At 50.2% G+C, this 25,034-nt stretch overlaps 2 protein-coding genes across 4 annotated transcripts in view; both read right to left on the bottom strand.

The window, feature by feature from the left end:
• The window catches only part of HOXA3 (homeobox A3), a 45,812-nt gene that overhangs the window by 2,903 nt on the left and 17,875 nt on the right, over nucleotides 1-25,034 (bottom strand). The window contains exons 3-5 of one of the 3 annotated variants that reach the window (XM_040644157.1): nucleotides 17,289-17,468; nucleotides 12,970-13,049; nucleotides 1,014-1,659 (exon numbers count right to left, since the gene is read on the bottom strand). In XM_040644157.1, the coding sequence (XP_040500091.1) occupies nucleotides 1,014-1,539 (526 nt within the window). In that variant the 5' untranslated portion in view covers nucleotides 1,540-1,659; nucleotides 12,970-13,049; nucleotides 17,289-17,468. Of the gene's footprint in view, nucleotides 1-1,013; nucleotides 1,660-4,524; nucleotides 4,710-12,969; nucleotides 13,050-17,288; nucleotides 17,469-25,034 lie in introns of those variants that run through there. The other 2 variants (XM_040644158.1, XM_040644159.1) reach the window with 2 other exon arrangements.
• HOXA4 (homeobox A4) lies at nucleotides 18,952-23,759 on the bottom strand. Its single transcript, XM_040644558.1, is given in 4 exon segments — nucleotides 18,952-19,787; nucleotides 19,789-20,009; nucleotides 20,562-20,995; nucleotides 23,722-23,759. Coding segments are annotated over 4 exon segments (834 nt in total). The 3' UTR covers nucleotides 18,952-19,646.

Raw genomic sequence — 25,034 nt, 5'->3', positions numbered from 1 at the left:
CTTCACAGTAACTGGAATGTGGGGCACCTAATATACACTCAATAAACCTTTCCCTTTTTCACTGTCTGACTGAAGGATTGGACAGTTGCCTCAACTGGCCACTAATTTAGTCTACCCAGTGGAGATGGGCAGAGTGGAAGCCCCGATCTGGAAGGCCTTCTTTGCCCAAAGAAAGAGATCCCACTGAAAGTACCAATTTATGGTGGGATGACCCAGGCCCCTAATGCTGGGTCCTATTAATTAGGGTTCTTCATGTCATCAAGCAGCGTTCCGCATTTCCATCCACTAATCTGCCCTCCTATCCTCCCCTCCTCCTCCCAAATCTTGACTCTGGAGGGTCCCAGATGCTCAGGCTCAGAGCAGAGTACTGCCAACTGGAGAAGGCAGGGGAAACGGTAACCAAGATGCTGGGAAGCCCAAGACCCAGGGCCTGTCCTCTAGTCTAGTTCCTGGAGGCCCATGTGGTTCCTATTAGCATGAGAAGTCCAAATCCCCTCCCCCAGGAGATCTCTGGCTGCCTTCATTGTACTAAGTCTGAGTAGGGCCTTCCCAGAGGTAAGGCAGCCACTCCATCTACTGGAGCAAAAATTACAAATTGGCTCTATTTATAAGCAAAGCATTGATTCTCATTTGGAATGGTGACTAGGCCTGCTTTTACTTTGCCACATTTCATTGTGGAGTGGATGTCACTGTTTCATTAGAAATGAGGAATTGTGCTAAAAGAGAGAGTACAGCTCAGGTCTGTTGTGCCCAAAGGTCCTAACTCCAAGAGTGGAGTAAGAAGGGATTCCAAACTCACTAGGCCCCACCTGCTCTTGGAGAAGTCAAGAGAGACTCCCATCAGGGCTTCATGGTCACACAGAGTCCTGTCACCCCCCCAGTGAAGGAGAAGGAGCAGTTAATTCTTGAAAATGTTCCAGCGCTCCCAGACCATGCTGGCTGTGGCGGAGATGGCTGGGAGAGGGGGGCGGGAGCCAGGCCGGAGGACCCTCCTCCAGAAGGCACCGCTTTACCTGAGCTGGAGCCGCTGGTTTTCTGCTTTGTGTTTTGCCGAGACTCTTTCATCCAGGGGAAGATTTGTTTGGCCACGGTGGGTGAGTTGAGTAGGGGGCTCTTGGCTGCGCTGGCGGGAGTGGGGTTGCTGCTGGCATTCTGAGGTGGGGACACCGAAGAGGGGGGAGGGGGCGCGGCAGGAGCGGGGGCTGGAGGCTGCGGCGGGGGTTGAGGCTGCTGTGGAGCTGGGGGCGCGGCCTGGGGCGGCGGCGGGGCCAGGGGTGGCTCGCCCAGGCCTGGGGGTTGGCTGGGCGGGCCGCTCAGGGTGCGCAGACACGCCTCGCTCAGCTCATGCGCCTTGGGGTGGCCCCCGGCGCTGGCGGGCGACTGGAGTGAACAGGCTGGTCGGTGGTACTCGCCATCAGCGCCCAGTGCCGCGGACGCCGGGTACGGCTGCTGACTGGCATTATAAGCGAACCCGTTGGCTGCCTGGTAGGGGTAGCCACCGTAGATCGCGGAGCTGTCGTAGTAGGTCGCTTTTTGCATCGCGTTGTTTCACAATCTTGATCGCACACTCTGACAGGGGCTTGACACCCGTGAGGGCGCACATTGGCACGCCCCCGCGGTCACGTGACGCTCCGCCGCCAATGGCCGCCCCGCGCAGACCTGGGGGGCGAGAATCGCAGCGCGGTGAGGGCTCCGCGCAAATCCATCTTACTCTCAATAGCTAAGTGACATGAAAGCCATAAAAGAAAAAGTGGTCAGCAATATTTAGCAGCACGACTTGGCCCCGGGCGCAGAGAGCCGCGCTATAAAAAGCCGCTGGAATTTACTGGCAGCTACAAATATTTGCTTAACTTGCGTCTGGAGTTGGGGGGTTTTCCGGGGAGAGAGGAGAAGAGTAAGCGAGGGCTGGAAGCCGGGTCTCCAGAGCTGGAGTCCAAAAGAAGAAAGGCTGATACTGATGGGCTAGAAAGAAACAGGGCTGGAATCCTTTTCCAGAGAAAGAGGAACTTGGGGTGTCCCTTCATCTCAGCTCTTTGGCCTCGTCCGGCGGGACCCGCGACTCCTTGCCTCTCAGGATCTTGGGGAAGGGGCAAGGGGGCAAAGGGGAGCGTAGGTTGCCAGTTTGTTCTCCAGTCCTCGCTTTAGGACTGATATTTGACAAAAGAGCCCTGACGCGGGGTGACTTCCCATCCAGTCCCTTCTTGAATCTTCCAGCACCCAAGAGAGGTATGCACAAAAAATTTTCAGGCAATTGCCCTACTCTACCCCGACGGATTTCAGAAGCTGAGCTGTTAGGCAGTTAATCTACCCTTGTGCAGGGATATGACCTACCTCTTCCAAATAAGCCCCTTGTGGCCAAGAAGGGGAGAGAAAAAGTTTAGAAGGAACATCCTGTGTGGGAAGGGACCAACAACAACACTCGCTCCAGCAAGTCAAACTCAAATCCTGGACAGTTCTTTACTCCTTTCCTTATTTCTCAGGCATGACCCAGCAAGCCACTCCCACCTCTTCCCCGTTAGAGAAGGTCCCCAGACCCTACTGCCTTGGACTTTCTGAGGTGCTGTTATTCAGGGCAACTATCAAATTCTACCTGTTAAAACATGATGGATTAGAGAAAAAAAACAACCCACCAGGAACCTGAAAAACCAGCGTTCATCTCCATGACCACGGCTTGAACTCTCCTTCCAACTTAACGATAATAGGTTCTGTCTTAGAAACTGCTATGTAATTTGATGTATGGGGGTCATTTGGCTCCGGACGAGGGATGGAAGCACAAGCCATAAAATCCTGCCAGAGTTCCCTGATCTTTGTGTGCCGCTGTTGTTGATATTTGTTATTTGGCCTATTTACCTGCTTCAGAAACACCACGTAAAAGGTCAACCACGGGAATCTTAAAAGCAACTGAAAGCCTTCTCAACCCTTTTAAAAATTTTATTATTTAGAAAGCAGTTTGCAGAAGTGAAATCTATGTTTTATTTTTGTTTTCAGCCTTTGCATGGTCAATCTCTGGTTCTCAGCTGAGAAAAGTTCCATGTGAGTGTGTTTATATATGTATACACACACACATACACACAGAGAATGACAGTCTCTCTGTTTAAGAAAAAAATACAATGACAAATTCATGAAGAAAAAGGGTTAGTTCATGCCCCAACTATGTATATTTGAGTCCTGGAGTCATTCAAGTTCTCTAGGAATAGCAGACACTTTGTTAACTGGAAAACACCATCTACCCACAGATGATTACAATTTTGTTTTTAATAATGGGCTTCTTTGGATTTCGTTATTAAACCAACAATCTGACCAACATCTGGAAAACAAGCACAATTAATTTTCCAGAACCTCAATTAACAATTACATCTTCCCTTATCCAAGTTACTGTGCATGATCTCGAGCCCTGGAGTATTGTTTCTATTTTGGAAATAGATAGGAAGCTACAGATCCCATGATCGAAAATAAATAGGGAATAAAATAAAATTTAAAACTGAACAGCAATTGAAAGTCTCAGTTTCCTGTTCTTTCACTGAAAACAGTTCCTATTACATTTGGCAGTGTTAATGTGTGCCATTATAAAATTTTAAGATACTAGGCTTGTGTAAAATAAAATGTCAGGTTAAGAAAATTACTCCAGACACTTGAACACAAAGATATTAGATAAAACAAAATTAAGGTGATTTTGAACGTGCAACACTTCAAGTGACTTGCTAATCCATTCTCACAAGCTATATTGGCCTGCTACTTACTTAAGTCTTTTCATCAAGTTGTGCGTTGTCTTGTAAATAACAAAAATACCATGAAAAACCAAAGAGCATACAACAGCCCCCATAAACTGAAAATATGAATTCACCTCGGAGATCCCACCAAAGTCCTTCCTATTGTTTGAGGTCAGAAGACAACCACCGTGGGGCCCACACATTGCTCCCCTCCTGCCCCCACCCCAGCCCCCAAAGTTTGCAACCTAGTAAAGAAGTTGGAGATCTGCCAGTCTGGAAACTTGCTTTGCACCCGCCACCCCCCCCCCCCCAAGCAAGGGCTGGGGATGGGAGGAGATTCCTCCGAAAAGATCTGTTTCTGGACAATAACCCCCAGGTGCAAGAGCTGAAAGAGAGTTGAGGAGGCTAAATTGAGTGCAGAAAGCAAGCCCTATTGTCTTTCTGGAAGATCTGCCCAAATTCAACCTCCTTCCTTCAGACACCGCTCCGTCTTTCTACTCCCGCCCCTTCCTCAGCCTGCCCTCACCCCGACTTTAAGCGGGAATATCGGGCAAAAGCTCCCGTGTCCCCTTGCCCACCCCTCCCTCCCTCCCCAACCCAGAAAAGTTGGGGCTGGGCTAGGGAGAGGGAAGAGGTGGGGGCGGGGATGGGAAAGCGGCCTGAACTCGAAGTGTAAGGGTATCAGTCACTGCCGGGAAGGAAGCTCCGGCTTGTGAACTCTTCTTGAACCGAGATTTAAGTCTGCAGCCATAAATCACCGAGACGTAAACTCCGCCATTCAGCGCTGAGAGCGGCCGGTTGTGGCCCTGCTTACCTTAACTTCTGACGAGCGCCGCGAGCGCAGGCTCGGGCTCGGGCTCGGGCTCCGGCCCCCGGCCCGGCTCGGCCGCCCGGCCGGGTCCCCTAGGCACGGGATGGGCACCGACCCTCAGCATCAGCCGAGACGGCGGGCGGGAGGGAGACCCCAAGGCCCGGACGCCGCGGAGCAGAGCGTGGCGGCTTCGCTGCTCCGGCACGGCTCGCCCAGGGCGGACTGGGGCGGCTTGGACCCCCCCTCCCACCCACCCCACCCTCCCACCCCTCCCCCACACCCCCGCCCCCTGCCCTTCCCGAGGGCAGCAGCCGCGGCCCGGAGATAAGCGCTAGCGCGGCGCACTGCTCTGCCTGGGCTAGTGGCACCGACTTGGGTATGTTTCTTATGAATATTACACGCGGAGCAGCGTCTGGTCGGGGGGTGCGGTGGGGGGTGCTAGGGGCGGGCGGGAGGGGAGGCCGAGGCGGCTGGGGAAGCGCGGGGCGGCGTGGGGGATGGGGCTGAGGCGAGGGGAGGGACAGGAGCGAGAGGGGGAACTCGGCGGCGGCGGCGGCGGCGGCGGGAGGAGGGCAGCCTCCCCCCAGCCCCCAACGCCCTCCCTCTCCTCGCTTCTAGGCGTCACTAAAGTCCAGGAAAATTATGCTAATGAGGACAAACGGCTCTCACAAAGGGGCTCTCTAGCCGGGCTCTATTTCTTAGGAATCCATTTGAGAAACCACCTAACCTCTGCCCTGGACACTTCCAGTTGGGGTGCAAGGGGAAAGAGAACCAGGAGAAGAGTTCTCCAGACTTTGGGCACTTTACCGCATCTGTCACCCCCAATCTGAGAACCTCAAAGCAATCCTTGGGGGGAAGGGGTAGGGCTTCCTTTCTCAAGAGACCTCCCCAAGAGCCAACTGGGCTGTCTTGGTTATATTTTTAGTCAGAAACCCTTAAAATCCTGGCAGCCAGGAGGGAAGTAGCCTGGGGGAAATGCACGTAAGTCCAGGCAGTGAAATGGGTTGCTCTGGGCTCAGGTACACACTGAAGTGCCTAGAAACCTGGGTCTCCAGCTCTTCTGTGCCCATTTCCCAGTACAGACAGGCAGCTCACTCACAGGAAAAGACAGGTAAAACTCTGACCCCAACGCCAACAATGTCTATGATGTTCCCCCCTCCCAATTAGTGGTATACAGGGACTCTAAGCAGAGGAAAGGCCTGAGTGTGCCCGGTAATATTGCCACAACTTTAAGGAGGATGGACTTCCCCCCTTCTAATGCCTCCCTCAACTCTCCAGATTCAGAAGTGAACTCTGCAAGGGTATGTGTGTGGCAAAAAGAGAAATGGAGCTTTCGTGCAATTCCAAGGTGTCAACGGCCAGTCCTTCTCAAAGGAAGGTGTTAAAAATATAAGTAGTATGTTTAAACTGTCAGGGAGCCAAAGTGTCACCTTAGAGCAAAAACAAAGCCAAGGGAAAAGGGAGAAATCAAAAAGCACTCCTGGCCAGGGTGGCCTCATGCATACCAATGGTTTTTGTCATTTATGGCTGGGCAAGATTTATGACTCGGCGCCCCAAAGCTGTAAACAGAGCACAAAACAGCAAACACTTGCTCCTTATGGCATATTGCGGCAGCCAAACTTGAAAGGGGGAGCCGGGCGGCGTAGGAGGTGAGAGCCGCCGCAAAAATCCGCTCGGCTGCATTTTCCCTTCAAACCGGCCGGGTCGGATGTGGCATTTGAAGAAAGAAGGCGTGGGTCAATAATCAACCCGCACTTTCTCCTCCAAACTGCTGACACGACTCTCACCGCCTTCTCAGCTAAGCCAGCTGCAGGGAAGGCCAGCTTTCCGTGAGAACCTGCCAAGGGAGGGGACCTCCTGGGCCAAGAGGGCCGAGGGCACCGAGGTGAGGGCTGGGGCATCCGGGGTGCATACCTTTTCACCGGCACCAAGACTGTGCGGGGCAAAATGCTGGGACTGGACCCGAGGAGCCGCAGGAGCCGAGGGAAAGCTGGGGCAGGAGGTCGGGACGGGGTCTCTGCCGATCCCAGACTAGGTCGCTTCTGGGCGGCTAGCTGCAGCAGGCAGAAATGGGACTCTGACCTCAAGTCTAGGGTCTGCCGTCCTGGCATGTAGACCTCCGGGATTTGGGCCTCTCTGCTGAAATCCACAGGACTGGCTTTTGGAGCATGGCAGGCGAGGTGATTAAAAATAATAATTTATGATTGCTGAAGGTTTTTCATTTATTATTGTTTTTTAAGAGAAAAATATTGCCTGTCGATTTCCACTGCCAGAAATGACCCACCGCTGCCTCTGTGGTTCCCTTTCTAGGCAGATCCCGCAGCCATTAGCCCTGCTCAGCCAAAACCACTGAGGTTTTCTTTGTGGAGAGGACCCCTTGGCTCCTCCAACCCCCCCCCCCCCCCCCCCGTCCCTGTGCTCCCTGATGTCTTACCCAGGGGGACTAGAAGAAAACATTTTCTCAGCACTACAAAAATATCTGAACAGCAAAGGTGTGTTTGTGCCTCTCTACCCTTTACAGGGGCCTCCTGGAGAACATGTCTGGGAGGGCCTGGGGTCGATCCGAAGCTGTCTGTGCAGCCAGGGAGAAAGGTGAGGCAAAAAGAGGCATCGGAATCCAGGAATGGGGAGGAAAATTAATGAGGAAATACACTTGCCTGTGAGGGCGAGGCGGGCATTTTGAGGGTAAAAGGGGACTAGCCTGTTTTTTATAGCCATAGTTAGCTATAACGGAGTGCCTTTAGCTCTTTCCACGAAGGAAAAACCAACTGGTGCTCTATAAACTGGACTATGGGTTTCCTCTCACTGTGCACACTTTTATACAGAACCAGTTTGAGAGTCCATCCCTGGATATTTATTCCACTTGCTGGCACTGAAGTGACAATAAAAAGATGCTTTTAACAAACCTCTATTCCCTCTCTCATTCTTTCTAGCGAAACTATATTATTTATGAGTCTTTAACTGGGTCAAAAATGCGCCAGAACTGGGTCATAAATCATATGAAATGCTGACAAGTAATTGAACAGCAATTAAAGCTTACATTTTATTTCCAAGGGGTGTTTTAGAGCACTTGAAACGGCCTCAGTTAAACACGGTTGGCACGGAGGCCGGCAGCGGGGGAGGGTAGAAGCAGCCCTTCCGTTCTGGGGATGTAAATCCCACTCAAGTAGGGGAAGCTTGATTTGATTTTTTTTTTTTTCAAGTACAGAAAGAAATAAGATTTTTTTTTAAAGCCACGGGCAAATCTGATTCCTGACTCCTTGTAGACACCTCTTTCCTCCACTCCAAGATCGCCAAGAGCAGAGGAAAGCTAAGTTTCCTTCACCTTTTCAGGGAGTTTTCATCCTTCCCAGGAGCGCCGGGTCTCCAAAGTGCAATTACCGCGGGCTTGCCCAGTAATTTGGAATCACAGTTTAACTCTCATCTGCCTCTTTCCTGGCTACAGTGCTGTTTCTGGGGTCGGAAGCCCGAGACATGTCTGCCTGTGCTTTCTGTGGACTCTGCCTCTGGAATTCTCTCTAGCCCAGGGCGCACTAGCCAGTGCTTAAAACTCCGCGAGCCGGCTGGGTGTGTTACAATGGGGTGTCCAGGCCATGCACAATATGAAGCCCAAGCCCAGGTCTGGCTCCCTCCTTCTCTCCGAAATTTAGACTAACAGAGCTTCTGGGCGTCCGGCACGCTTACCCCCACCCTAAGCGGCTCCTAGGTCTGAGCTGTCCTTCGTCCACCCCTACCCGGGTAGAGAGGGTGCTGGGGAAACAATGGCGCGTCCTCCGGGTCTGGCACCTTTGGTCCCGCGTGTGGGAAATCGCATCCTACAACCCAGCACTGAACAAAGTGGCCCGAAGCATCATCAATAAAATGGCAGCGCATCTACACACTCATTGATTTCCCTCTCCCAGCTGCTCCGGCTGCCCCGGTCAGCCCTACCTCCCCGTCCCCGGCCGCCCGCAAACGCGACCAACCCGGGAGCGAGTCCCCTTCCCATCCACCCAGCCCCCACCCCCTCCAGGCAGTCTCGCCGAGCGAGCGCAGCGCGGGCCACCGCGGCCTGAACCCGCGCTTCAGGACCCTCCCTCCGCCTGGGGCTCAGCTCCTGGGACTCAAGCCCGCTGCAGTGGACAAAGCCGCCTGAGCGCTGGAGGCCACCGGGCTTACCGCGTAGCCCCCAAGTGCCCTTGCCTTTATACCCCCCAACACTTTCCAGGGAATTAAACTCAGTCTGAGGCGCTACTGGGGATCTTTCAAACGGTTTCGGTTCTACAAGAGAAACAAAGGAAGAGAGGGGCTGAGGGTCCTGTCGGTGAACCAGGGTCTCCTCGCCTGACCTTTGTCTCTCACAGCCATAACTCACTCTAGATATGAACAATCAGCGGAAATACCTTAAAACAAATTCCATCCTCCTGGTGTGGCCTCGAGTCCCATCGGCTAGCTCGCCCAGAACTGCTCCATGAGCACTGAAAACTGCAACCCGCTAGGAGAGCGCTCTCCGGAGAAGGGGAAGGAGAAGGAGGAGGTGGGTGCGTGGGGGTGGGGGAAAAAGGCTCTCGCTCTGTAGAGAATCTAGAAAACGTAATCACAGGCGAAGCCCGCCCGGGTCTCCGCTCCAAATGCCACAATAATGCGCTGTATTATGTGCTCACGTGGTCATACGTCAACTTAAATCCTTTTATTTGAAATAGGGAATCACTGACGGGACTAGGTTTCCAAGCAGAACATTCAGCTTTGGGGGAGGGGAAGCGGGGAACCTTGGCCAGCAGTGGGGAAGAGTTTTGTCCAGGGCAGTAGGACAATGGGGGCATCCCCCCCAACATGTGCCATACTAGGCCACTTATCTCCACTTACATTTCTTTACAAATGATTCAAACAGAAGAGATCAGCAATGCTGTCCCCATTCTTAGAGTCCATGTAACTTTCTGTAGTCTTCCACTTACAGACAAGCCGAAGCCTACACACCCAAGCACTCTAGTCTCCCCTGTCCCACTAGCCAGTGCGTCAAAAAGCAAAGCCCAGGCCTTGTTTCCAGAAGAAAACCCAGTAATGACTGGCTTAGTTGGTGGACCCCCTCATGGCCCGCCATTGTATGGAGTTTGCTAACACCCACACCATACACCACACCACTGGAGAAACCAAAAAGGACCCAAATTACCTGACAAAAGGCTAAAGCATCTCCTCCAAGTCCAACTGATTTTGTTCATTGGGAGTCCTCTAGGAAAGAGGTGCTTAGCTCTAGAGTGGTGGTCAGGGTTTTGCAAGATATGGAGGGACTCAGTGCCCCGGCTAAACCTACACTTACGCATTTCCTCAGTGCATAGCGGGAGTGGTACATGAAAGTATAGGCTTCTAACAATGGAAAATGTAAGGGGAAATGATCTAATTGACTCTGTAAGAGAAAAAAAATACATATATATACAACCAGACTTTACTGGCATCACTTGAATTAAACTACAAGATAACCTGGGACCTTCTTTGCACATGGGTCTGTCCACCCACCTCTAAGACAAGTCAGTCCGCCAACAGAAAATGAACTGGACCAACTCTGCTCCGGAAGAACCTGGCTGAAACAAATAAGCCCCCTGTTCTACTCCTGATTTCTGCTTGGTGACACTGTCCACTGATTTTAACACCTCACCCTCTCAGGAGCTAACTAAAAAGTTCCTCTTTTCAGGTCTTAGTTTCCAAACTTTGGGAGTGCTCTTGGAAGGGGTGAGATCCTCACGCCTTATTCTTTTCTTTCTTTAGAGTGGATCTTCAGCTGGCTAGGCCTCTCTAAGTGTGAGGGGTCACTTATAGCAGCTGCAGGAGGCTGTGCATGATTCTGCCCCTCCCCTCCTCCCCTGCAGGGACCTGGTGAGAATGTAAGGCCCTCAGTAAGGGGGCCTGGTCATGGGGGCGTCCAAATCAGAAGGGCAATAAAAGAGGAGACCTAATCCCTTGGAAGTGAGCCCTGGCCTATGCTGGTGGCAGTATTCCAACAAAGTTCTGTCTGTGGTAGAGCTAGGAGAGAACCTCTCTGTGAACTGTCCCAACTCTGACCCAAGTCACAAGCTGGAAAGTGAGAACCCAAAGTGAAAACTTGCTTCTCTTAGGTATGGGGGTGGGGGATAGGACCAAAGGCTGGTACCCAAAAAGCACTCTCCTGTCCCCTAAGGATTCAGACCACTAATACATTGTCCTCTGCTCCCCTTATGCACCCCTCCTTCCACACCAGTGCCAAATATTTCACACTGAACTCTCCTGATAGCCTAGAAAGGACCTGGAAGTATTGCCAAATTGCTGGCAAACTACCCTCTCCCCCAGCCAAAGTTTCTGCAGAGACTTCAACTCAAAGATGAGAAGGGGCCCCCTTCAGAACTCTCAGAACAGTCTGGAGCAAATCGAAACTCCGAGGCCATAAATCAATGGGAGAAGTATTCGGTACTGCTTCGGAGAAATGCCTTAACGCCAGCAAGGCCCAATGGCGGCATCTCAGCTCTAGCCAGGAGCCTCCTTGCCGCTATTAACAGCCCAGTTAATGCTCCAACTGCTGTTTAACAATTAACATTAACGACTTGGGTTGGAATGGGGTGATTTGGTGGGATGTGAAGGGAAAAATCGGAGGAAGTCAAAGGAAATTTAACTTTTGAGGTGAAAACGGCTTCCCTAAGAGAGACCTTGGTCTGGGCAGGCCACCAGGCAACCAGCAGCCGAGAGCCCTCCCTCACCACTCTGAAACCAAGTCTCCTTGAGCAAGGCTACGGGCCTTTTAAAGTTCCCCTCCAGAGAATGAGGCTAGAGGTGCTCAAGTACGGAGGCCCAGGCTGGGGAACCTCAGCTGCCAGTCCCTTTCCACTTACTCCTCCAGGCCCCAACCTGACCAGTGCTGGGGACACATGCCCTGGATCCATTTCACCAGAGCCAAAATAGGTGGAAAGTTGTGTTGGAAGGAGCACGTGAGCAAGGATACAGAGCTTTAGTCAATATTTGCAAGGCTGTTGGCAGATTAGATATATCTGTATTCAAACACTGCAATCTGATTTCTCTGTCAAAAATACACTTAACATTTTTTTCCCCTTTAGTTAACTGTAGTGGTTTTGCTACTTAGCATCAGGTAAGGCCCGCTTAGCCCACCTTTTTTTTTTTTTTTTTTGTGGAGGTTATAGATCATTATTTAACATGAGATATTTCCTGTGGGTGCAGCTGCAGTACAAATGGGCTCCAAATTCTCTGGAGGCATATGGATGTATATATAATTTTATACACATGGTCTATAACTCCCGCAACTATGTATACATGCAATGGTTCTGTTGTGTACAGAGATGCAAATCATAGGTACACCCTGATTTGCAAATTCCTGAAACACTCCACCTATACTTGATATAAATGGTCATACAATAGCTGAGAACGTAACCCAGCTTTACTATTACCCTGTTTACTTTCCATCTGATAAAATAATAATTGTATCCAGAACACCATATAAGCCTTAGAGTGTTGCTGAATAGCATGTTGCAATTAATTAACAACCTGGTATCTATTTGGGGAGCAAATTTTAGGGAAGACAGAGGCCTAGGGAATAGAAAACAAAAACTCAGAAAACTTTTTAAAATAAATAATTCCTGAAAGAACAAAGCAAACCCAGTCCTTCATACCAAGCTTCCGAAAGCTATTCCTGCAGCCCCTCCCCCAAACAGGCACGAAATTTATGGATCTTTTACAAGGTAATAAACCACAGTAATTACCTCCCTGCATTCCCAAACTAAGAGAACAAATTAAGCCAGAACTTGAAAAGAATTTTAAAGAGTTTTCTCTTGTTTCCAATAGGAAAAGCAAACGCAGAGACCTGGAAGACCCGTGCTTTTCCTGTTGGAAGAACAGAGCATCAGCCCGGCTAAAGGAACGGAGGAGACCCATTGCCTGCGACGGTCTACACATTCGAAAGGCAGTAACTTCCCTCTTGCCAAGGAAAGGCAGAAGGATGGGAGAAACTGCAAGGCGGCGAGACAAGTTTTCCTCAACGCAGATCTCCGCCTGACGACCATTCCCGAACTCACAGTCTCCGCAGGCGCCGCGAACAGTCGAACAGTCGACAAGGAGAGCGGCCCACGCAGCGGCCGCCGCGCCCGTGGCCTCTACTTGCTTTTGCCCTCTCCGTGTAGTGGTTTGTTTGGAGCTTACCCGAAGAAAGAAACACACCCCGTTGACACCCCCCACCCCCACGCGCACACACATCTTTGGTCTCGGCAACCACCCCTCCTGCACAAAGCCGGCCGGCTTTGGGGCAGACTCTTTGTCTGCTTGAAGCCCCGCATTCTCGGGGAGTGCAGCTGAAGGGAACCCAGCTCCAAAATGCCTCCGAAGTTAAATATTGACCAGAACCTCTTTCAGAGGGCTGCAGCTCCTTGGAAGAGTAAACTCCCTCCAAAGGCCCGTGCAAAGCCCGGCGGAGTGCAGAGTTAGCGCCGCGCTTACCTCGAAAGACGAAGACGGATCCAGTGATTGTCTCCAACTCGGGGCACTCAGGGAATCGCCTTTTCCGGTGTGCCGGCGCTCTGCGGACAAATAAACAGCAGAGGGTAAACGGTGGCTGCGAAGGAAGGGAGTTGGAGCACCGGAGTTGGAAGGGCGGCCGGCGCGGGCGCCACGGTGGCCCCCGGGGTGACGCGGACACGGAGGAGTCGCCAGGGCACTCGTCCATGAGGCGCACTCGTTGCTTGTAAGGGTCCAGTCTAAGAATGGCCTGAAGATGGTGATTTATTTTTGTAAAATAAATACATACTCCATCTCCGCACCCACATTCTCCTCTTTCTTTCTTTTTACGGGGGGTGGGATGAGGAAAGAGGGTAGGGGGAAGAAAATGGACGGGCAGAGGAAGATGGGAAGGTGGAGGAAGCTTCGCCTTTGGTGCCAGCTCTGCTCCGAGAGCTCCTCACGCACCTCAACTTGGGGAATGTGAATGCACGCTTTATTTTCTTTGGCTAACAAAGGGAAGCCCTATCTGGGAGCATTCAATCACGGACTCTCTTGAAACCTCACTAATAGTGTTCATTTCTGTTTGGCGGGAAACTAGACCCCGGCTCAGTCCCTGGGCCGGGGGGCAGTCTTGAGAGGTTTTGTCTTCTGGTTCATTCAAGCCCTGGGTGCGTCACTTCTCGGTCCCAGTGGGCTGGCGGGACTACCGCAGCACCCAGTCCCTCAGAGCAGGCCAACCATGGCTGTTGGAAATGGGGGGAAATGGCAAGGAGGCAGACATCGGACAATACCCGGTCTGGGGGGCCTATTCAGCCTGGCCTTATGCAGCAACGACAAGCCATCCGATGCCCTATTTCTGCTGCCAACTCATCCCTCAAGATATTTGCAACCCTGTCTTGCTCTCTAACTAGCAAATGGTCAGTCAACTTTCGGGGGATGGAGCGAAGACGCTGGGGAAGGGAGGAAAGAATCATCCTCAGTGCTGAAACCAAGCTGGGAGAAGTTCTCTGCTGACTAGGACTCTGTTCCGCAACCCTATCCCCCACTACCCTTTCACCCAGGCCCGAGTAGCCTCCCCACACGCCAGCCTGCCCCAAACCCGCCCTCCATGCCTGTCTCCAGCCCATGCAATCCTGCTGAGAGCCTGAGAGGCTACCAAATAGCTGACAAGCCCCCTGACCCTCAGGCTTCAGGGCCCCCCCCCCAGCACATTGAACAAGTGGCCACAAACCAGAAACTAGTTGCCCTCTGCCACCACCTCAACCTGCAGCCCCCACCCTCTGTCAGGCCCTTGGGACTCAAGAGTCCGCGCTGGGCCCCCTTTCTCTTGTTCAAACTCGCCCTCTGTATCCCCAAAGGAAGTGCTCCTGGCCTTGGGGCTCCTGGAGTGACTCTGAGCAAGGTGGGGCTTAGCTACCCTTCTTGGTGCCATTCGACTTCGCTCCAGAAAGATCCGCTATGCCACCATCCGCCACCCCTCCCCCCAACGATGCTTAGGAGTATTGTAATTATTATGGTTATTATTGTTGTTGCTATTTCCTTATCCCCAAGTCAAATATTCATGGCTGCTGTTCCCCATAAATCGTTCAGACTAATGAGTCACAAAGACATGCTGCCCAGGTCTCTCCCTCTGCAATGGCCACCGCCTCTTGGCGTTTTTGGCGCTCGCTTGCTCCCTCGCTCGCCCGGCGCGGGTGATTTATGAACACCGGGAAAATTGAACAAAGCCGCGCGCCGGTCCTGTGGTATCTCTGCAGCCTTCCCCAGTGTGAATCAGAACATTACCAACTGTCTGCGCATCCGTCCCACTTCATCACTAAAGCCAGGATGTGACCGCAGAAAACCCAGCCCCAACTCACGTTTCCCCGGACACGGCGCGCTCCCCGGACTTGCGGAAACCCTGAAGAAAAAGCCCCAAGACCCAGCGTGGGCCCGCCAGCTCCGGTCCTCCCCGCCGAAGGGCTCTCTTCAGCCCTCCTGAAGGAGTTAAAAGCCTTTGGAGATAAATCTGGGGGGGGGGTGTTTTTTAAAAATCAAATAGGAAGTTGGGGTCTCACTTCTGAGAGATTCATTCCTAGTGAGGCCCTGACGACTCCGATCCATTCCTGACGGTCCGCATTAATTATTTAATGAGTCACGTGACCTCAAAAGATTACAATTTCAATATCTCCCTCGAACTGGCGCTACACCTTTATCTGCAGCAACTACGGTCCTTGTTTGGCTCTTTTAGTTCCCAGGCCTCCGGAAGCAGACACCCTTGCTCCTTGCTCGACTCTGGGGCCAGCGACTGCCATGAAAATCCCAGGGCCAGCATAGTAGAATTAGTCATTCTGGAAATATAAGCATTATGGACAGTGGGGTGCCCACCCATCTCCCAGACACCCTGGCATCTATGCCCTCCTGAGCCCAGAGGAGAGCCCACTTGTCTCAGCACCTTGGCTAAGGTGCTTTGGTTGCATAATCTCCTGGGGCGATTTGAGGGCGCATCAGGCAAGAACGCAGCCTCCTCTGGCTACAGCACACGTGTGGCCACCCAAGTCAAGTGTAAGCCCAGATGCCCACGTCCATTCCAGGCAGAATAGGCTTCCGCAGAGGAAAGATGGCTGTGCACTTACCCCTCTCCAAGGTGAGACCAAGGCTCTATCCAACCTATACATTCACTAACATGAACATGGGGGGACTATTAGCTGCCTTAGTTTCCTCAAGGGTAAACTGAGAAGACTGAGCCAAAATGGCCTCCACATCTCTTTCACCTCAGACATTCTTTCAAACAGGGATCTCTTTTAGCCCCAGAAATCAAGTCCGGAGAGAGGGGAGGTGGCCTGAGGGGGTAAGGGGAGTTACTCCATGCGTTTGGGGCCTTGGGAAGAAGAGACGCCAGAATTCCAAGACAGAAGTTTCAGACTAGAATGTTTCCTAACAGCCCCAGCAGCCTCCCTGATGCTATCAAGAAGTTAGAACCCACATTCTTTCCTCCTCCTATTTTTCCCAGCCCGCAGTCTTTTGAGAGAGGAAGCAGAGTTATTCTTGGGCCCATGGTGTACAATCTAGAGAAGGAGCAACAGGAACAGCCCTTGGGAAGGGTGAGCCTGTGTTCTTCAATACATGACCCAGGCTAGGGATGCAGACCAAGGGAGTGCAAAGAACAGCCCACTGATTTCATAGAAACCCCACCCATTCAGATGGGAAGCCCCAGGTTTCTGTTTGCTACATTCATTCTTTGGGGTCTTTCTTTCTTTTCATTCTAAAGAGTTCTTGATCGGTTTCTATGCTGAAACTGCCGGAGGGAAGGCAGTGAGAAGAGCCGCACAGTTTGGATGCTTAGGCGAGCAGGGAGACAGAGCAGAGATGGTGATCCCCACCCCATGGGGAGAAAGCTGAGAGGTGGGGGGAATGTGGGCACCCTAGGATAGCTGGGTATAGAGTCAGAGATGCTGTGCAGAGGGCCCACTCCCCATATATCTAGGTAATCTTCCCATGAGCTCCATCCTGGGTATTAAGTACTCTACTATGCCTGTCACAGTTGAATTCCTATATCGTAGATTTCAGCAAAACTAGGAAAGAGAGCCTGCAAAGTGCCATTTTTCTTCAAGGGGGAGAGTGTTAAGTACTTAATTCAAACTGTGACCATTAAAGTGTCTCCTATCCGATTTAGGTTGATTTCAGATGTTGACAAAACTTTTATCTCCAGAGTCATGCACAGCTTGGCTCTGTGACTAAAGCAAAGGAGTATGTGTTAGAGGGAAGGAGGGAAAAAGAGAAAAAGAAGAGGAGAGCATGTGTAAGGGTCATTTTGGTTGGAGAATTATAGAGCTTACACAAAATACTGTCTTTAAAGGTCAAGGGTTTGAGGGGCCACTAGGGTTCGCTTTAAAAAAAAAAAAACAATTAATGAGATAGAAAATTTGTCCTCTGGGTGAACTCTTATGGTTGCCCTAGCAAAGGGAAGACAATGCATTATTTTAAAGCCCAAAGGGGGATTTTCTAAGCTGTAATACCAAGCTCCCTTAAAAAGCAAATCTAAAACAGGCAAAACACTGTAAAGAAATGACACAATTGTTTGGGTCATTTTGGATAATTTTGGCTTTGCAAAACTTACCGATACCTTAATAATCAAGACAGTTTCGACAAAAATGCCATTTTGTCCTGGTATATTAGAAAAACAATCTTTCAATTTTTTCTCTTCCTTTCCTGGATAGACTATAAGAGTAAGCTAAAGAAAGTTATCCCTTTTATCCCCATACAACTGTCTCCAGTATGAAGCTAATGAATGCCCCTATACCCCTCCTTCCCTACAAAGGAGAAATATAAGAATTTACCTTAAATGATGATAATCTGCCATTTGAGGTTTTGCAGCTCGACACTCAATTTCCACCAAGAGTCTAGGCATTTTTTGAGCAGACAGCCAAGATGCTGCGTCTTTGCCCGAGACCATATTATTTGCAAGAAGATCCCTCGCTTCTCCACAGACTTTTCCCAGAGAATGCCTTTCAGAATTGCTGTTGAATTACAAAGAAGTATTTATTGTATGAGGTGATTAATGATTCCTGGGAAAATTGCTATTTTCAGCGTGATTTAATTTCGTTTTACAAGTGCGTGTTGTGGGGGGAGGGTTAATAAGTTTCAGCAGCAGTTGCAGTGACTCCAGAACGCCCTGGCACCCGTGCACACAGGATAGAAGGCGCTTCATGCCAGTTTTGGCCTGACTTGGGAAGATGTGTATTTGTTTGCCCCTGAATTTTCTTGGGGTGAGGTGGAGGCCCCTCAGAGACTGGTGTCCACCACTCTCCTCCTAGATACGGGTCTGTTCATAGGTAGGGAACTGATCACCCTTGCCTGTATCACACACAGGGCAGCAGCGGCAAAAGGAGGAACAGCACTGACCGCTGGCTAAGGGTTTGCCACTGATGGGAAAATGTGCTTAAAATTCCTCTGCTATAGCAAAGGTAGGTGAGTGCCCCCTCCCATCTCTGCTAAAATTACAGCATGAATTAAACACTGCAGCCATTCATAGCCAGGTGACAGTTATATTCTGGGGCTGCTGTGTGTTGGTTTTCTGCATCGCGCTGCAGAATCCTCCCTTCAGTGACAACCGGGTCTAAATCCTCTTTACTGATTTGTAAATCAGTAAATAAATACTAGAGTTACAGAGATTGAGCTGTGGGATTTGATTTCCAACCTTTGAATCTAGATCTTTAGGTTGGGCAGAAAGATCCAGGAGCATTTGAGGAAAGTGACCCTAGCTCAGAGTTTGGCTTTTTTCCAGCACTGAATACTCCGAGGTCTACCTTGCTTGGGGTACATTTTGGGAGTGTCATTCTGCTTTTTCTTTCCTCAGAGAGACTTTGGAGGGTTTACCGGGAAAATTCAGTTTATTTTGAAAGCTCTTGCTTCTGCAAAAAGAGAGAAGGAAAGAAAGACAGGAAGAAAGAGAGAAAGAAAAACAAAAATCCCCAAGCTGTAGTTGGTGAAGAGAACCTTAAAAACAGCCAAGAAACAAGAAGCAATCTCAACTCTCTGCACAAACTATTTTTTTTATCTCCAGGGAAACAGGCAGATTAAGTGTGAAGGTGCAATAAATACCAAAGGGACCACTTCTTTCCAAGTGTGCTCAGAGTTCAGCGTGTAGAACAGCTGCAGAAACCCCTGGGCCCTCAGCATTGCGCGGTTTCACCTTTCATTGCAGGGAAGGACACGTTTCTATGCCTTACAGAGACTTGAAGCCTGAAAGCCTGGCCAAGTTTGGGAAGAAGAGGAGCCCTCTCAGAGCTCAAGAGCCTCCCTGCTCTTTGGAACTTTTCCCACAGTGGGTCAAACTTGACAAGAGTTCAGCTCAAGTTGAACACACTCACACACATTATGTGAGCAGTCAGAAACCAAGCGAACATAACTCGAGCCATCTATAGGATTTTTACATGCAGGGTCAAACATCTCAATCCAGAGAACTTTTTTTTTTTAAATTAAAAGTAGGAAACACACAAATGTGTCTTAGAACTTTAATGGTTTTTGAAACAGAGTTTATTCTTAGCACATGGCTTTTTTACATAGCCACACCACAATTTGTACAGTTGCACATGGGTCTAAATGCACTCCCCTCTCCCCCGAGATTGTGCCTCAGAATAAGACAACAACAACTCTACAACAATACTTTAAATAAATGCAAGGAAAGGAAACTAACATGTGTCACATCTACCATCAAGGTCTATACATTTTGAGAATTAAATAATCTTGTGAGGTCCACAATGTCTACTCATTTATTCAGTTCAATACAAGCTTGTATGAGCTGCCTTAATGTGGAAGGGGGAGGTAGGGAAGGTGGGAAAAGGGTCTGTTTTCTTCTGTTTGCCACAAATATACATGTATATGTCCCCAGTCAGCATGGGCTGTCCAGCTGACTTTAGCCATCTCAAAAGTATTTGTTGCCAAGTGGTCCTTCTCAGGTACCCAAACCTGGCTGCCTTATTCAGGCCAGCAGGTTGTTCCATCAGCCAGCATCCTGGCTATTGTCCTCTCTTAGGTGTCAACCAGCACCCATTCTTACCAGGATAATGTCTTCTTTTTTATTATCCTTTTCACCAAGTTGGGTTTTGTTTTGGGGTCTGTTATGGTCCAGTCAGGTAGGGGTATGGGGAAAAGGGGAGAAGAGGGGGAAAAGCAGGTGAGGGAATGAAACTGGTCTAGATCTCTAGAAGATTATATGGAGGAAGGAATGGGTGTGGAGGCACCCTGGTGGGGGTGGGGATGCAGGTGCGGGCTCTGGGTTTGTGCTTTCCCTGGCGGGCCTGCTGAGGCCGAAGCCGAGTTGGAGGATCGCATCTTAGTGTTGGGCAATTTGTGATCTTTCTTCCACTTCATCCTCCGGTTCTGAAACCAGATCTTGACCTGGCGCTCGGACAAGCAGAGCGTGTGGGCGATCTCGATGCGGCGCCGCCGGGTCAGGTAGCGGTTAAAGTGGAACTCCTTCTCCAGCTCCAAGACCTGCTGTCGGGTGTATGCGGTTCGAGAGCGCTTGGGCTCCCCTCCGTTATAACTGGGGTTGACTGAACGCCCACAACCCCGAAGGAGAAGGCCAAGGAGGAGGGAGTGGAAGAGAGGGAAAGGAGGAGGAGAGAGAAGGTGGGGTGGGGAAGAGCAATTGGACATCATCATTATATAATAACCTGACACCAAGTTCACGCAAGATACATAAAACGGCAAAGAAAATGTTTCACAGGCTATTGACAACGGGAAACACCCGAGAGCCATAAAGAATGGTGCTGGGCATTGGGGCTGAAGAAAAGCTTCAAAGACACATGGCCTGAAGCCTCTGCCAGGGCAATTAAATTTATGGGGGCTATAATTACTGCCCTAACAGTTTGGCGTCTCGTAAATCTCTCGATAAAGGGACCCCGGGTACAAAAGGGTTCTCACGTTAGGATCAGGCGGCTGGCTGGCGCGCACACACCCACATCCCACTGTAGCTCGGGCCAGATGGGGGCTCCCCTCCAGAGGCCCCCTTCCCCTCAGCCTCTTCTTCTGACCCTCGCCCCGACCCCCGAAGCCCGGCCCGGCCCCAGCCCACCCTCCCGCGCCTCCCCAGCGGCGCCACGTACCGGCGCTGACATGGATCTTCTTCATCCAGGGGTACACCACAGGCTCTTTGCCCTTCAGGCCCGGCGGGCTCTTGTCGGCCAGGAGCAGCGGGCACGCGGGGGCGCTGCCCCCTGCCGGGACGCCCGGGGTGGCTGGAGCCGCCTCGCAACGCCGCGGGGGTGCTGGGGGTGCCGCGCGATGCTGCGGGGGAGGCGGCGGCTGGGGCTGCCGCCCGGGCTGCAGGACGTGGCTCGCGTGCAGGCCGTGCGCAGGACCCTTGGCTCGCGCCGGGGGCTGCTCGGGCTGTCTTCTGCCAGGCTGGCGCCGCTGACCAGCATCCACCAGGTAGCCGGCGTCCACGGCGGCATAATGCCTTGGGGAGTAGAAGCCCAGCGGCCGCAGGAGAGTAAAGGAGGCCTCATGGGCGGCCGTGGCGTGTAGTAGAGCGGGGAGTCTATATTGCCCGCGTGGGGGAGCTGGGGCTGCTGCGCCGGCAGGTGCTGGGGCTTGCCCGGCGCTAGGGGAGCTGCTGTGCTTCTGGGGCCCCCGCCTGGTGTTGCGCCGTCTCGCCGCCCGAGGGCAGCTACATAACTCTTGTGACTACTCTCAAGGAGGAACTGGGCTAAATCTAATTAGTTTATCAAAAGCATGAGCTTAGTCATTAATTTGTGAAGTGCAAAAATACTAATTTTTCTCGCGTTGTCGTTTTTCTGGGCTCGCAGGCCTCCTCCTGCCTGGCCCACATCCCCTTTTTTCCTCTGTCCACTTCCCTCCCAGCCGTCAGCGCCCACACCTCCTCACGCGCCAAGCGCTTCACCAAAGTTAACGCCGCTCCTCCCCACCGCCCCGCTCTCGCAGCGCACTGTCTCCAGATCCGCGCGCGCCCCCGCCCAGTACCCACCACGTGACCAGCCCCCGCCAATGGGCGCGCCGCGCGCGCGGACCCGGATCAGGAAGCGCGCGGGCGGGTGATGGATGCCGCTGTCCGGCCTCCGGCGGTGGGAGGGAGCTGGGGCTTTGGTCCCCCCAACCCCCCAACTTTGAGTCCTGCTGGGAATTCGGGGCCCGCCAGTGCTTCTGGTCCTCTTGGACGCCCAGGCCGGGCCCTTTTCGTGCCGGCCTCGGGGCAGCCGGGTGACAGCAGCCCAGCGCTGACCTCGGGCCCAGCCTAGCCTGGTCAGATGTCGTCTTCCAGGGTTCGAGGCCGGCGGGGGGAGGGAATGGCGTGAGACTTTGGAGGTATCCCGCTTTTAATCCTGGCCCCGGAATAAAACGAATAACGCCAACAGGCCCATTTTTTCCACCAGCTGATCCTCTTCCCCACTTCGTGCTCCAGAGATTCCCTGCTTTGAGAAGCCCGGGAGGAGCCGCGAAGGGTGGGTGGGTGAATAGCTGAGAGAAATCGGCCCGAGGATGTAAAGCAAGGCCATTCCAGTATAACCGGATGGGCCGTTTTCATTTTTTCTTCCTTTTAGAGACAGAATCTATTTGATTTTTTCCTAAGAAAAATCAAAACCTTTCTAATAGCATCTCATTTGATGGAGGTGTCGATGTGAGAGTTAAACATGCTTGCATTTACTAGGTGCGACTGTGAGAGAAAAGGTAGCCCAAAGGTGGGGATAGGTAGCAGCGACGCCCCCACAAAATCGAACTTTGAAACCAACAACTTCCTATTTCAGAACAAACCCCAAACAAAAACAAGCCAAGGACGGAATAGGCACTGTGCCCAGTGTGATCACGGACGGGTCTTTCCCCGCTAAGAATTCTATATTTTGTCTTTTGGATGCTGCTTTCTCAGGCTGTATTTGAGGCTAAAGTTATATTTACAGGATAGTCTATAATTTCTGAATTGCTGAAAATTAGCATATTAACGATATCAGTAGCTCTGGAAAGGGGAGAGAGGACTGTTGCCTGCCATTTGGTAATTGAAATTTGATGGGTAAACTAATTACGCCATTATTAACAAATAAATTACGTATTAATTCCACCTAATGTTGATCTTGAAGTAAATACTGATGCCTTACTAGTAGTGTGTACTTTCCCTTTCATTTTCTGAGTAACAGACACACCTGGATCCTCTACTTTTCAGCCTAGATAAAAGCAGTGCAAACTAGCACAGTCACTATGCTAAAAATACTTTCATATTGGCATGCAAATCAAGGATTTTTCAGCTGGTGCACCTTAGTTGATTTTTCAAAGAGCAGTATAAACAGCCTTCTCACCACTGAGTCTGGACTGCAGACAAGGAAAGTTATAGCCTAAGCCTGGAGACACTTCAAAAGGAATGTCAATTCTATCTTCATTTATATCGCTTACTCATATGAGTTACTAAATGCTGGACTATATCCATTTGATGGATAGTCATTTAATGCTTAGCCACATAAAGCCTATTATATGGGACTAATCTTTAAACTAATTTAGGAAAAGAGGTTAAAAAAGGGATCATGTTAGCTTTCCAACTGGAATCACCCTGAAGTGGTACAAAGAGGTTTCCCACATTGGATGTGTGTGTCTGAAGAGTGCTGTCCACCGACACGGGGCACCCTGAAATTTTTTTAAATGAAATCTGAGCCACAGACAGAAATCAACGCTGAGTGTAATCTTTAGACCTCCTCTCTATAGTTGGGGGGAAATCAAGCCTGTGATACAGCTACCTAAACCAGTATTTCTCTACAGCAAGAAAAAATAATATATACATATTTTATATACTATTTTATATGAACAATATATACGTACATAGTGTAATTTACAAAACGTGGCATTCTAAGCTTCAGGGGGAGAAAAAAAACATGACAAGGAAATTTTGCCCTCCTCATGTCATCAGCCTTGAGTACTAGGGTCTTAACTACATCTGTTTAATATTATTTACAGACACTAAAACACAAAATTCATGTTGTTTAGCCTCAGAACCTTCTACCGAGTTTCTATTTTAAAGTATTAACGAGGCACAGGCACTGTTTTGTATATGGTTAACCTAAACGAGTTAACTGTGCCTGTGTTTCATGTGGTTCTATTACTTTAGGAAGATGGGCTTACACAGAATCCCCCAAGGCCTGTAACTTGTCTTTGTGGTTCCTATCATAAACACAAACGGAGCCAGGACCACCAAGTGTTATCTCACACACCGACATTTTGACATTTTACTGCAAGATTTATGGCTGTAATAAACAATCTCAGTACCTTTTCTGATCCTTCCACAATCTCTCTTTGCAAGCCATCGCATCATTCCATTGAATCAAATAATCTTTAGAAAAACGCTTAAAAAAAACCCAAAACCTCTTGCCTTTACATAAGATCCAACACACCAAAGTAAAGCCAGGAAGAGACTAACTCAATTAATAAATAAACTGAAGTTTACCAGCAGCATCTCGCCCGAGAAAAGATGGGATGCTCTGAAATCGAGCAGAGAGGGAGCGTGCTAATCTTCGCACACCAACTGGCTCCAGTCCCTAGCAGGGTGGAAGCGTTATCCTTTTCTTGGGAAACTGGTGAGCGCATTTGTTCATTTCCACGTGCAGAGATAACATATATCCCCAACAAAAGCTTTCTTAAAATCCCATTAAGTGAAATAACTTTTCATCATGTCCTCGAATCCCAGATGGAAAAGGAGAGCGAAGGAGTCTAAGGGAGAGGGAGGGCGAGAGGGAGGCAGTGTTCGCAGCCTCGTTTGAATCTGATTTGAATCATTTTGAATATATTTGGAACAGCCTTCCCTCTTGAATGCAACCCTGTCCCAAGTTTCAAAGTGACCGAACAGTGACACCGTGCGCATTTTGTTTCTTATTAATCTTACACATTGACAGTCTTTGTTAAATCACAAGGCGCGCCCTTCACTAGCCGACATTTTCATATTTGTTAGACGCGCTGACCTGAAGTTCACCTCGGCCTTGGACTTTGCGCTTCTAAAAGGTCTATACAGTGTCTTTTAGAGAGCAGGGTGCTTTGCCCAGGTCACTCCTTCTCAGGGAAAACCAAGGGGAAAAGCAAAGGAAATGTAAACGTTATGGAATGTATTGACTGTATTTGTCCTTTGTTCTTTAGAGCGAGAGTTCTCCAGACTGTTCTCTGTCTGAAGCAAGTCTCTGGAGCGCACACGGGAATAGCTGAATTTCAAAATGCCTGACAGTGGCATTTGAGGACTTCCCCCATACCTACACTAGGCATATGATTTTAGAGAAGCAATACTTTATCAGCCATTCGACCAAGAGGCAGTTTCCTTGTAGTAGTTTATAAGAGTGAACACAATCCACGCGTAAGGATTGAAATGTGTATCCGGATTAAACCTGAATTTTAACCTGAATTGTGTAAGGGGCCTAAAAATAAAAATCCTCCAAATAAAAAAGTAGGTACTCTAAAAGCAGTAACTTCTGCAGGTACTTTTTTTTTTTTTTTTAAGTTTAAAACTGGCTCAGGGGTGTCTATGCTTATTGAAGTTGACATGTTTCTAAGGTATGGCACGCTTTTAACCAATAATACAGTAACAAGGTTTTCTT

This window comes from Ursus maritimus, unplaced genomic scaffold, assembly GCF_017311325.1.
Source record: "Ursus maritimus isolate PB19 unplaced genomic scaffold, ASM1731132v1 scaffold_3, whole genome shotgun sequence".
NCBI classification, from domain to species: Eukaryota; Metazoa; Chordata; class Mammalia; order Carnivora; family Ursidae; genus Ursus; species Ursus maritimus.
Note: the sequence above shows the minus strand (reverse complement) of the source record. Positions and strands in the feature narration are given on the sequence as shown.